The sequence below is a fragment of the Chrysemys picta genome, chromosome 21 (genome assembly GCF_011386835.1).
Source record: "Chrysemys picta bellii isolate R12L10 chromosome 21, ASM1138683v2, whole genome shotgun sequence".
NCBI classification, from domain to species: domain Eukaryota; kingdom Metazoa; phylum Chordata; order Testudines; family Emydidae; genus Chrysemys; species Chrysemys picta.
Genome location: NC_088811.1, coordinates 22625625 through 22639542, shown reverse-complemented (window position 1 = coordinate 22639542; position 13918 = coordinate 22625625). Strand labels below are relative to the sequence as shown.

Genomic DNA, 13918 nt, shown 5'->3' with positions numbered 1-13918 from the left:
TTTTTTGTACAGTCAGAGAGCCTGAATTTGATAATTTTTATTTATTTTTTTATTTTTATTTTTTTTAAGGAAACAGTACAAGGCACACGTATTTATCTAACTATCTTAACTTGAGCCTGAAGCCAAAGGACACTTATCCATTAAGAGGAGACAGGAATTGTTCCCAGCATTTGGCACAAAAAGAAAACGTAACAATTGTTCTTGTTAATTTCTGTACTACATCCAGATACCACTGTGATTGATTCAATATTGTAAACCAGGGGTCGGCAACCTACAGCACGCGTGCCAAACACGGCACGCGAGCCGATTCTGAGTGGCACGCTGCTGCCCACTGAGAGGAGGAGGAGGAAGGCCGGAATGCACCACATTGTGCGATGAAGCAGGAGAGGAGGGAAGCTTGGCTGCCGCAGGATCAAGCTTCTGCCTCCTGCCCCCGCAGGGGAGAGTGGTGGGGAGAGGGTCCCAGCCCCCTGCCCCACTCAGCCCCCCCCCCACCCGGCCACCGCTCTCCCCAACGTGGTGCATTCCGGCCCCTCCTCCTCCCAGAGGAGCAGAGCCAAGCGCAGCGTGCTCGCTGCTCCGTAGAGCGGGCAGAGAGAGGTAGGGACGGACCTGGGGGAAGGGGGTGGAACAGGTCATATCCCTCCCAGCCCCTTGCCATGAGCCACTCAGGGCAGGGGGCTGGGAGCACCTCCATGAGCCAAGCACCCCAGCCTTCTGCCCTGCACCCCCCCACCCCAACACACACCCATCCCTCTGCCCTGCACCTCCCACACTCCCCCCAGCCCTCTGCCCTGACCTCGAGTGGCCCCCAACACCCAGCCTTCTGCCCTGCATCTCCACACACATCCCAGTCCTCTGCCCTGACCTCGAGTCCCCCCCACACACCCAGCCCTCTGCCCTGAACCCAGCGGGCTGAGCGGGCTGGCGGCGTAAGATCAGCATTTTAATTTAATTTTAAATGAAGCTTCTTAAACATTTTAAAACCTTGTTTACTTTACATACAACAATAATTTAGTTATACAATATACACTTAGAGAGAGACCCCTTCTAAAAAAAATGTTAAAATGTATTACCGGCACGCAAAATCTTAAATTAAAGTGAATAAATGAAGACTCGGCACACCACTTCTGAAAGGTTGCCTACCCCTGTTGTAAACCTTTAACAAAAAAAAAAAACTAGGGAAATCATTTCAAACTAAATAGTGCACAAACCCCAAAAAAACAGAAGTTTACAAAAATATGAATGCTAATTACTACAACGCTACTAGGTACAGACCTCACCCACCACTGTTATTCTTTAACAGAAAATATTGTAGTTTTAAAAAACACGAGTCAAAGACAATCAATGTTTACTCTCAAAGGAATTCCTGTATTGCTGATATTGCTCTTCTATAATTCCTAGAGGAAAAATTATGGGCACTCTAGTCAAGAACAAATCTTCTTCATCTCCTGTCATTAAACAAAATCGAATACAATTTTCATTTGAAAGAATATCAAGATGTGCTAGAGTGGAGAAAGTAACACAGAAGATGGAGCAGTACTTTTTTTGGCAATGCGATGAGTGACATATGCCCAGTCCTCTGCAGAAGAGTCACGATGATGTGACGGCGAGGAAAAACTCAGGGTTCAAGAGAACCCCTCCCTAATATGTACCTCCCAAAGTACGAGACGAAATAAAAATCTTAATATCTTAATATTTTTAAGGTAGCTATAAGAAGGCAACGCCATTTCCTCGTTTGTTCCTTGAACGGATCAAAATTTTCGAAGATTCCTTCTAGGGCCTAAGAACTTGTACTCAAAACAGACCCAAGGATGTTTCATTAAGCTTTAACATGAGGTGACACTGCTGTCATGCTACACCCCAGCTTTTAAACATTCCCTTTGAGGAAACCCTTCAGGTGCCAGGCCTTCATGAGGTCCCACTCTTTCTTAAAGGTAGACCATGCAACCTCAACAACTCAGAGACCGCCCTTGGACTTCCGCACTCCAGGTTCACATCATGAGCTCTGTCCAGCTAGTCCAACTGAGATAGACTCTTGCTCAGACACTTACACACTCTTCAGGGACCAATGCACCTCATCAAGTATTTGTAGCAACACCAGGCAGTCTTTCCAAAACAGAGTAGGGTTTATTAGTTGACTGGAACACAGCATCACAAAGTCCCTAGGCTAGCATAGAGAAATAAAGGTTAGCATTGGCCTGCTAAACCCAGGGTTGAGAGTTCAATCCTTGAGGGGGCCACTTAAGGATCTGGGGCAAAATCAGTACTTGGTCCTGCTATTGAAGGCAGGGGGCTGGACTCGACCTTTTGGGGTCCCTTGCAGTTCTATGAGATAGGTATATCTCCATATATTTTATCTTATTTTGTATTTATTTATTTTGACATAGTCCATTCTACTTAAACCAGTGTTCTACCCAGCCAAGCTGCCATGGAATCTCTTTCTCGCTTTTCCTCTGTCCCAGGTGAGAGTTCTTCAGTCTCTTCCAAAAGAGAACTCTCATGCCAGTCACCTGCCACCTCTCAGTCCACTGTCCCACTCCTGCAGACCCTTGCTGAGTTCATATGTTCTGCCTCCAGAGATTCCAGTGGAAAAGTGCCAGCTGCTCAGTCTTTGGGACTTCCATTGTCTTCACAGCCCCTCCATTGACACTGGTCAGCTTCAGACAGTCGTTTGGTGACCCATTCATTCCACCCACACAGGCATGTGATACCACCTCATGTCACCTGCTCTGCTCCAAGAGTGCTTTTTAACCCTTCTGCACCCACTGGATTAGCAATGTAAAGTACATAGGGAACCTGAGACACGCATAGGCATCATAAAAATATTACATAAAATTTCCACTTTGTCACAAGTGCAGACCAGGTTAATAAGTCCCCCCCCCCCAAACATCTCTGTTTCCAATGCAGTGAAAAAACTCTTTGAAGGCAACTATGACTGGCAATGAACAGTGGACGGTTACCTCACACAGGATTATTATAACCCACTGTACCTTGGGCTGAACGTGAAAGCAAAGCAGAAGCTATAGCTTGTGCACAATGCAGCAGCCCACCTCCTTAAATGCTGCACAATCCTTAAAACCACAGCAACTCCACCCATGTTTTTGATCCTTTCACTGGTTTCCAAGCAACTTCAATCAGCAGTTTAAGGCTTTGGTCGTAATCTTCAAAGCCATCAACAGGTAAATAACATAAAGGACTAGAACTTCATCCACTACCCACCCCATCAACTGAACTCTCTGGGACAAGGCTGCTCACAAAACAAGTAAGTACCAAAGATAAAATGTTCTCTGATTAGGAGGGTTAGCTGTGGAACCAGCTCCCAGAGGAGGTCAGACTAATCCCATGCCTGATCTGGCCATCTTTAGACTATGCTCTAAGGCACTCCTCTGGGAGACATCCTTCTCACTGTAATGGAAATTTTTAAAACAATTTATATTATTATATAGGTATATATTTAACCCAAGCAGAGCTTCTATAACCAAGAAAGACTGAAAAGCAGAAAACTCCATGAAGTCTACTAGGAACCCTGCTATATAGATCTAATTTACCAGGGAAACACTTAGCCCTGGTCTACACTATGAGTTTAGGTCGAATTTAGCAGCGTTAGATCGATTTAACCCGGCACCAGTTCACACAACGAAGCCATTTTTGTTGACTTAAAGGGCTCTTAAAATCAATTTCTGTACTCCTCCCCAACGAGGGGATTAGCGCTGAAATTGACCTTGCTGGGTCGAATTTGGGGTAGTGTGGACGCAATTCGATGGCATGGCCTCTGGGAGCTCTCTCGGAATGCTCCATTGTGACCGCTCTGGACAGCGCTCTCAACTCAGATGCACTGGCCAGGTAGACAGGAAAAGCCCCGTGAACATTTTAATTTCATTTCCTATTTGGCCAGCGTGGCGAGCTAATCAGCACAGGTGACCATGCAGTCCCAGAATCGCAAAAGAGCTCCAGCATGGACCAAATGGGAAGTACTGGATCTGATCGCTGTATGGGGAAGAGGAATCCGTGCTATCAGAACTCCGTTCCAAATGACGAAATGCCCAAATATTTGAAACAAATCTCCAAGGGCATAAAGGACAGAGGCTATAACAAGGACCCGCAGCAGTGCACGTGAAACTTAAGGAGCTCAGGCAAGCCTACCAAAGAACCAGAGAGGCAAACAGCCGTGTGCATGGACTCCGTCAATGGATTCTCACACAACAGGAATGTGGATTTTGGGGACGAGGAAGATGATGAGGAGGAGAAGGTTGAAGATAGCGCACAGCAAGCAAACGGAGAAACCGTTTTCCCCGACAGCCAGGAACTGTTTATCACCCTGGAGCCAATACCCTCCCAACCCACCCAGGCGGGCTCCTAGACCTTGAAGGCAGAGAAGGGACCTCAGATGAGTGTATCTTTGTAAATATAACACATGGTTTAAAAGCAGGCATGTTTAATGATTAATTTGCCCTGAAGACTTGGGATGCATTCGCGGCCAGTACAGCTACTGGAAAAGTCTGTTAACGTGTATGGGAATGGGGCGGAAATCCCCCAGGGACATCTCAATGAAGCTGTCCTGGATGTACTCCCAAAGCCTTTGCAAAAGGTTTCTGGGGAGGGCAGCCTTATTCCATCCTCCATGGTAGGACACTTTACCACACCAGGCTAGTAGCACATAGTCTGGAATCATTGCATAACAAAGCATGGCAGCGTATGGTCCTGGTATTTGCTGGCACTCAAGCAACATCCGTTCTTTATCTCTCTGTGTGATCCTCAGGAGAGTGATATCATTCAGGGTCACCTGGTTGAAATAGGGGAATTTTATTAAGGGGACATTCAGAGGTGGCCGTTCCTGCTGGGCTGTTTGCCTGTGGCTGAACAGAAATCATCCCTGCTGTTAGCCACACGGTGGGGGTAGGGGTGAAGCGATCACCCCAAGAATTTGGTGGGGGGAGGGGGCAGTTAGTTGGGTTGGTGCTGCACGCTAAACCGGAAACCACAGCACCTACTTTTAAATGGCCAACCCATTTTAAATGGCCAACGCAACGGGTGCTCGGTATGAGAAATGAGGGTTCTGCTGTTTGAAACCATTCCCACGTTATGAAGGTTAAAGCCAAAAGACTGTGGCCTGCAAGTCTAATTCTGTTGCTCACCGGCCCTGCGTGTGTGATCTCTCACACCAAACCAGCAGGGTCTCAATATAAGACGCAAAATGCAACCTTGTAAAGAAAGCATACGTGCTATGTAATGTTAACAGCTTGGTTCACCATGAAAGAGTCTACCCATTGTTCTCTAAAATGTGTCTTTTTAAATACTACTCTTCCTTTTTTTTCCCTCCCGCAGATGCAAATGTTTCAACGCTCCCCGTATCACCTCCATCCCAGAGGCTAGCAAAGATTAGAAGGCAAAAAAAACTGCACTCGCGATGAAATGTTTTCTGAGCTCATGCAGTCCTCCCACACTGAAAGAGCCCAGCAGAAAGCATGGAGGCAGACACTGTCAGTGTGCAGGAAAGCACAAAACGAATGCGAAGACAGGTGGCGGGATCAAGATGATTGGTGGCGTCAGCGTGATGAGAGGAGGCAGGAAGCAATGCTCAGGCTACTGGAGGATCAAACTGATATTCTCTGGCGTATTGCTGAGGTGCAGGAAAGGCAGCAGGAGCACAGACCGCCGCTGCAGCCCCTGTGTAACCAACCGCCCTCCTCCCCAAGTTCCATATCCTCCTCACCCAGACGCCCAAGAACGCTGTGGGGGGGGCCTCCGGGCACCCAACCACTTCACCCCAGAGGACTGCCCAAGCAACAGAAAGCTGGCATTCAATAAGTTTGAAGTGCAGTGTGGCCTTGTCCTTCCCTCCTCCACCACCCCTCCCAGGCTACCTTTGCAGTTATCCCCCCATTTGTGTGATGAATTAATAAAGAATGCATGAATTTGAAACAATGACTTTATTGCCTCTGCAAGTGGTGATCAAAGGGGGGAGAGGGAAGTAGAGCGAACCAAGGGGGTGGGTTTTCATCAAGGAGAAACAAACAGAACTTTCACACTGTAGCCTGGCCAGTCATGAAACTGGTTTTCAAAGCTTCTCTGATGCGCAGTGCGCCCTGCTGTGCTCTTCTAACCGCCCTGGTGTCTGGCTGCATGTAATCAGCGACCAGATGATTTGCCTCAACCTCCCACCCTGCCATAAACATCTCCCCCTTACTCTCACAGATACTGTGGAACACACAGCAAGCAGTAATAACTATGGGAATATTGGTTTCACTGAGGTCTAACAAAGTCAGTAAACTGCGCCAGCACGCTTTTAAACGTCCAAATGCACATTCTACCACCATTCTGCACTTGCTCAGCCTATAGTTGAACAGCTCCTGACTACTATCCAGGGTGCCTGTGTATGGCTTCATGAACCATGGCATTAAGGGGTAGGCTGGGTCCCCAAGGATAACTATAGGCATTTCAACATCCCTAACTGTTATTTTCTGGTCTGGAAAGTAAGTCCCATGCTGCAGCCGTTCACACAGACCAGAGCTCCTAAAGATGCGAGCATCATGTACCTTTCCCAGCCATCCCACGTTGATGTTGGTGAAACATCCCTTGTGATCGACCGGTGCTTGCAGCACCTTGGTGCTCCGGTCCCAAGATAGGGATATGCGTTCCGTCTATCACCCCACCACAGTTAGGGAATCCCATTGCAGCAAAGCCATCCACTATTACCTGCACATTTCCCAGAGTCACTACCCTTGATAGCAGCAGCTCAGCGATCACATTGGCTACTTGGATCACAGCAGCCCCCACAGTAGATTTGCCCACTCCAAATTGATTCCCGACTGACCGGTAGCTGTCTGGCGTTGCAAGCTTCCAGAGGGCTATTGCCACCAGCTTGTGAACTGTGAGGGCTGCTCTCATCTTGGTATTCTTGCGCTTCAGGGCAGGGGAAAGCAAGTCACAAAGTTCCATGAAAGTGCCCTTACACATGCGAAAGTTTCGCAGCCACTGGGAATTATCCCAGGCCTGCAACACTATGTGGTCCCACCAGTCTGTGCTTGTTTCCCGGGCCCAGAATCAGCATTCCATGGCATGAACATGCCCCATTACCACCATGATGTCCAAATTGCCAGGGCCCGTGCTTTGAGAGAAGTCTGTGTCCATGTCCTCATCACTCTAGTCACCGTGCTGCTGTTGCCTCCTCACCTGCTGTTGAAATTTCCAGTGCTGCATATGCTGCAGGATAATGCGCGTGGTGTTTACAGTGCTCATAACTGCTGCAGTGATCTGAGCGGGCTCCATGCTGCCGTGGTATGGCATCTGCGCGGAAAAAGGCGCGAAACAATTGTCTGCCTTTGCTCTCACGGAGGGAGGGGCGACTGACGACATGGCTTACAGGTTTGGCTTACAGGGAATTAAAATCAACAAAGGGGGCGGTTTTTCATCAAGGAGAAACACACAACTGTCATACCGAAGCCTGGCCAGTCATGAAATTGGTTTTCAAAGCCTCTGTGATGTGCAGCGCACCTTGCTGTGCTCTTCTAATCACAAACAGCCTACTCAGCAAACAGCGCCAGAGAGCTTTTAAACATCCAAAGGCACATTCTACCACGATTCTGCACTTTCTCAGCCTATAGTTGAACTGCTCCTTACTACTGTCCAGGCTTCATGAGCCATGGGAGCAAGGGGTAGGCGCGATCACGTGGTGTTGCCGGCTGGGAGAGCAGCCTGATGCAAAAGCCTCCAGCTCGTATGATATTCCAGGCAGGACTGAATCTCCATTAGACAAAACTTAAAGAAGAGAATGACCTGGAGTCACTCCCATGTCTGCCCAGGCGCCCCCGACTGCCCTCACCGAGGTCAGCCAGGAGCACCCACAAGATGACGACGGTTAACAGTCGTATTGCACCATCTGCCGCCGGCAAGGCAAGGAGATGCTGCTGTGTAGCAATGCAGTACCGCATCTGCCAGCAGCACCCAGGAGACGTACGGTGACAGTGAGCTGAGCGGGCTCCATGCTTGCTGTGGTATGCCATCTGCACGGGTAACCCAGGAAAAACGGCAAGAAACGATTGTTTGCTGTTGCTTTCATGGAGGGAGGGGGGCCTGACAACATGTACCCAGAACCACCCACGACAATGTTTTTGTCCCATCAGGCATCGGGAGCTCGACCCAGAATTCCAATGGGCAGCGGAGACTGCGGGAACTGTGGGATAGCTACCCACAGTGCAACGCTCCTAAAGTCAACGCTAGCCTCGGTACTGTGGACGCACTCCGCCGACTTAATGCTCTTGGGGGGGGGGGAACCACACACAATCAACTGGATCAAATCGATTTCTAAAAAATCGACTTCTATTAAATCGACTTAATTTCATAGTGTAGACATACCCTTTGCCGCTACAGTAATGGCACTATAACAAAAAATCCTAAAAGTCTCCTCACCAGCCTCATCTATGCTCAAATGCCTGGAGTCTCTTACCACAGAAACAGAATTAAAAAATAAAATTAATTATATAATTATATATATATATATATATATATATATATATATAGAGAGAGAGAGAGAGAGAGAGAGAGAGAGAGAGAGAGAGAGAGAGAGAGAGAGAGAGAGAGAGATCTCAATAACCCCATCCCAAAATAAGCTGCAGCTGCCTTGCTACAATAACCCTGAAAATAATCATGCCAAGATATGCCCAGTCTCACTCTGTAACAGTTAAAGTGATAAACTAAGGTCAAGTTTATTGTTGCCTCTTTTGAGACCACCAGCTACCACAAAGATGGATTGGTTCCAAATACAAACAAGTTTGAAAAAGAAAAAAAAAATTCACTCACACCACCACGGAACTCAGGATGGCTGTAATTTGGCTCTAAGGTACAGTATTCAATTAACCCCAAAGAGCCAGCATTATAAACTTTAAGCAAATATGCAATTTTATTAAAGTTCAGTACAAATCAATCCATTTGTCCTTTATAATGCACTATTTGCTGATGTCCAGGCTGGTGCTGGGAAGAAACTGATCTAATTATACTGATCAACAAAATTTATTCACAATATATAGACATTTCTTTTAAAGACTCAAAAAGTAGTTTAATTAGCTATATAATAAGATTCCAGGATTGTCACTCTGTGTGACTCTGAAGTCTAGAACATCTGTTGAGTCAGTGTGAAGCAATGGAAAACAGCTACAAGCTTAGCAGAGAGGGGTTTTTTAGATCATCACCAGCTTCAATCATCACTAGGATTTGCAGACTGTCACTGTCCAATATTTACGTTTTCAACCATTTTCTACTTTTTTTACACTTTACAAATGACACTCATACAACAGCAAAGTAAAGTACCTAGTAAAGTATAACAATAACATGCCAAAAATTCTCAAGTTTTCAAACACGTTAGAGATGAGTGTACAAGGGTCAGTATGAAAGGAAACACACTCTTTAGTTAATACACATTAGAAGTTCTATTAAGCTGAAATACAAGATCCATGGTGAGCTTGCAGTCTGATGCACACCTTCACGTAAGAAATCTTAGGGCTGGTCTACGCTGAAAAATTACATTGGCATAGCTGCATCTCTCAGGGAAGTGAAAAATCACACACACAAAATGCCTTTGGTCAAATAGCACCACAGAACTTACCAAATGTGATGGCATTTTCCAGTTTTAGCCTCAAAAGTATATGCCAATCTTGCAAGCCACACTAAACTAGCATTCTCTGAAGTTGGAAATCCCGCAAAGACTCTTTTAATGATTACTTTAAAAGAAAATGCTTTTGAAACTCTAGCACCCTCATCCATTCAGGCAAGCAGAAACCATTTAACTGTCAAGACACAAAAAAGTATTGTATAACAAGTGGAAAGTTTAAAAAAAAAAACCTATTCAGACAACCCAGCACCTTGCTGGACAGACCTTCAGCTGAGCACTGACTTTGTATGTAAAAGCCAGGCAGCTAGCTAACTTTCCCACCACAACATTTGGCACAACGCTTAAAACTAAGCAAGTTCCCCGAGCAATAGTTTCACGTATCACTGCCATGCTTACTTAGGAAAAAACATACAAGTCATTCTCACTATTCAGTAAGTTCTTTTAAAAATTGCAGCATATTACAAGCTAGCCAAAAATACTAGGAAAAAGGTAGAGTTCGCCCTCCAGTTACCACTCTTAAGTCTCTAAAGACTTCACTTTGACCCAAACAGATCTGTATCAACAGTTCCCTGATTTAAAAAAATATTTGTGGTTAGCAGCAAGAATGACTCTAGAAACTCAAGAAAACAGCGGGCCTAACAGATTATGAAAGGCCTTGATTTTCTCACCTCAAAATGAAAGTAAGAGCAGTAAACTTATTATACGCTGTATAAGAAATATGTTCTTTGTGTACACATTATACAGCTCTTAGCTTGACCTCCTTATAAAAATATTCTGCATTTCCTTATTTAAAAAATAAGCATTAGCACTGACACAAAGCAAAACTAACACTTCTGGCTGAAACCACCAATACAGTCATCTTAGTGCATGAAACATACTGTTTAGGTTAACATATTGATAGACTTATCATTTCACCTCCACTGATTTTCAATGGGGATCTCTCTTCATACCCTCCCAAAAGTCACTGAAAAAAAATCAACAACTTTTCAGGGATGCTGTCCAACACTAGAAACATAAAACATGTATATACATACACAAACACACTACCCTCCTGCTGACCTCAGCAGTATTTACCTTCAGACTTCAGGCCCAGTTGCAGAGAATTAAAGACTTTTAAAACATTCATTGAAAGAAACACTGGCCTTTCCTTAAAGCACTGACATTTTTGGTGGGTTTCTTATAGAAAATGTCCTCTTCCCACCACAAGCGGCTTTACAGATACAGGTGCCTAGTGTGACATTTCCACTACAAATAATAATCATAATTTTAAAAATCCACAATTCACACTAGCCAGGGAGCTGGGCTTTCTCTTAATTTAAAAAACAAAACAAAAAACCCCACTTACCTCAACATGACCCTATATACTTCACTGCACAACTGACATTTATTATTTACACTACTTCTACTTTGAGGGCAAAGTTTGTAGCCATCCCTACTTCCTCACTTGAAGGGGATGAAGCCCCATTAGCTCTCTCCATGAAGAGATGGGTATAGCTCACACTGCATTCTCTATTTAAAGTAGAGGGGGCTATGACCCCTTCTCACAATACCACTATCAGTAGGTGTAATTCCCCAGTTCTCTAGATATGAAAAATATAGGCCCCTCACCACCACTGTAGCAGTAGGGGATAAAAGCTCCCATCCCTCCCACAAAAATAAGTGCATGCAACCCCATCTGCACAAGCAAGGGTGAAACCTCCACTCTATACATACATACAGAGCCCCCTCAGCCCCCCCCTCCTCTCCACGAAAAAGGGGGTTCAGCTCTCATTCCTTATATACTTTCGGGTACACCCCAACGCTGAAGGAAGCCCCACTTACGTATATAAATTAGGGATTGCAGTTCCCGTCCCCTGTGAGTGGGGACTTGCCCCCATACCTGGCTATATTGGGGGGCGCGGCCTCTGCACACCCTCCTCCCTGTGGGGGCTCAGCTCCCCCCACCCACCCCTCCCTGTGGGGGGGCTCAGCCCGGAAGGGGGCTGGCCGGTGTAAAGGATACTGTTGGGGCGGTTGGGTCTGTAAGGCCCTGATGTTGGGGTGAGGAGGCGGCGGCGCCACCGTTGCCGCCGCCGGGTGAGGGGGAGCCGGGGGGAGAGGCGGCCCCGCTGCCGCCGCCCCGCTCCCGGGGCCGGTCCCCGCCGCCGCTGCAGCCGCTGAGCCGGGCTTCAGAGCCGCTTTCTGCGGTAAACTCATCGCAAAGCGCAGCCACCACCCCCCAGTGCGGGGAGCGGGGCTGGGGGGAGCCGGGCCGAAGGAGCGGGGAGCGGGCCGGGGGACAGCCCGGCGGGCCAGCACCACCGGCTGGTCTCCGTGACAACGCGCCTCCGGGAGGGCTGGGGCGGGGAGAGGGGCCGGCGGGGGCCGCTCAAGCCGTGCTGCTCATGGGCCGCCGGCGGCAGGGATTCTCGGTCCCCCTCCCCGGGGGAAGCGACGCCCTTCGCGGTGGCGGCTCTCGGGCGATTCCGGTGGATTTTCCTCACTGAAGTAGCGGAGCATCAAACATGGCGCTGCGGCCGCCTTCAGCAGTCCGGCAGGACGGACGCTCGGGCGCCTTCGGACCACTCCGGAGCCGCTCGACCCTGACGCGTTCGGAAAGCTTCGTACCTTTCCGGAGCCGCTCGGCCGCAGGACTTTCGAAACACTTCGGCTCCTTCCGGAGATCCTCGGCTTCGCCGTTCTCGGGAAACTTCGGGTCACTCCGCTGATCCTTAGCTAGGGACTCTTCGGGCAATTTTGGAAAGATTGAATGTGGGATTCGGGCGTCGAGCTCGGATCGTTTCGGAGATCCTCGGGAAAGGAATGTACGCTGCTTCGGAAACGTTCGGCCCTACGGCCGAGAGGGGCTCGGATCGCTTCGCGAACACTCGGCTGTTCGGAAAGATTCGAGAAGTGCCCAGCAGAGGAGTGGAGGTGGGCTCTCCTCTCCCTCTCACTTAGAGACCTGGGGAAATGCATAGAAACCCAACCTTGGACTGTTCCCTAACTGGGGTCCCCACATAGCAGGGCCCTTCCTCCCCCTACAACTCAGTTCCAACCAGCCCCTCTTTTCTCCCTATAGCTGGGCCCTAACCCAGCCCCCCTTCCACTCTGCACCTGAGCCTCTTATCCCCCCCACCCAAGCAACCAGTGCCCCATCCACCCCACAGCTGGGCCCTTTCTCCCCCTACAGCTGGGCCTCAACCACCCCCATGTCCAGCCCCACAACTGGGCCCCTTGTTCCCCGATAGCTGGGCCCCAACCAGTCCCCCATCCAGCACCACAACTGGACCCCTTCTTCATCCACAGTTGGGCCGCTTCCACCTCACAGCTGCATCCTCTCTCCCCCCACAGCTGAGCCCCAAACAGCCCCCTATTCCCCCACATCTGGGCCCCAACCAACTCCCCTTCCAGCCCCACAGCTGGGCCCCTTCTTCCTCCACAGCTCGACCCCTACTAGTCCCCCTTCCAGCACCACAACTGGAACCCTTCTTCCTATACAGCATGGCCCCAACCAGCCCCCTTTCCACCTCACAGATGGGCCCCTTCTTCCCCTCTGCTGGGTCCCAGTCAGCTACACCATCAACACCACAGCTAGGCTCCTTCTCCCCATATATCTAGGCCCAAACCAACATACACTTGCCGCTTCCGGGAGCCACCTGAGGCAACCGCTGCCTGGAGTCCGCATCCTGAGCCCCCTCCCGCACCCAAACTCCCTCCCGGAGTTCGCACCCCCTCCCACACCCCAACTCCCCAGCCCAGAGCTGCCTCCCACACCCTGAACCCCTCATTTCTGGCCCCACCCCAGAGCCCTTACTCCCTCACTCACCCCAACCCCCTGCCCCAGCCTGGTGAAAGTGGGAGACAGCAAGCCGACAGAGGGAGGGTGAATGGGGGCAGGGCCTCAGAGAAGGGGTGGGGTGGGAAGAAGGGTCCCAGTTGCGGGGTGGATGTTTATGGATCAATGTCCTTACATAGGGCCATCCCTAGCCATTTTGGTGCCCTACGCAGCCCCTGCCCCAGGCCACCCCCCGGCCCTAGCCTGCTCAGCTCTGCTCCCCTGGCTCCCAGCCTTCGGGGGCAGAAGGGAACCACCCCCCAGCACTCGCCGGCGGTGCGGCTGGGAGCCAGGTCGCAAGTGCAGGTCCAACCCCTGCAGCCCTCCTCAGGGGAGTGGGGGCGGGGCTGGGGTGGAGCAGGGGTGGGGGCTTTGGTGAAGGGGTGGAGTGGGGGCGGGGCTGGGGCAGAGCAGGGGCAGGAAGAGGCTGGGCTGGGGCAATCAGGGGTGGGAGCCATGGAGAAGAGGCGGAGCAGGGGCTGGAGCAGTAG

At 49.3% G+C, this 13918-nt stretch overlaps 1 protein-coding gene across 32 annotated transcripts in view; it reads right to left on the bottom strand.

Moving 5' to 3' along the window:
* Window positions 1-12207, bottom strand: part of EIF4G3 (eukaryotic translation initiation factor 4 gamma 3) — a 408790-nt gene extending 396583 nt beyond the window's left edge. For 13 of the 32 annotated variants that reach the window (XM_065574796.1, XM_065574797.1, XM_065574810.1 and 10 more), the window contains exon 1: window positions 11613-12207. In XM_065574796.1, the coding sequence (XP_065430868.1) occupies window positions 11613-11806 (194 nt within the window). In that variant the 5' untranslated portion in view covers window positions 11807-12207. Of the gene's footprint in view, window positions 1-10525; window positions 10575-11431; window positions 11463-11612 lie in introns of those variants that run through there. The other 19 variants (XM_065574813.1, XM_065574807.1, XM_065574809.1 and 16 more) reach the window with 7 other exon arrangements.
* Between the last annotated feature and the right edge of the window lie 1711 nt (window positions 12208-13918).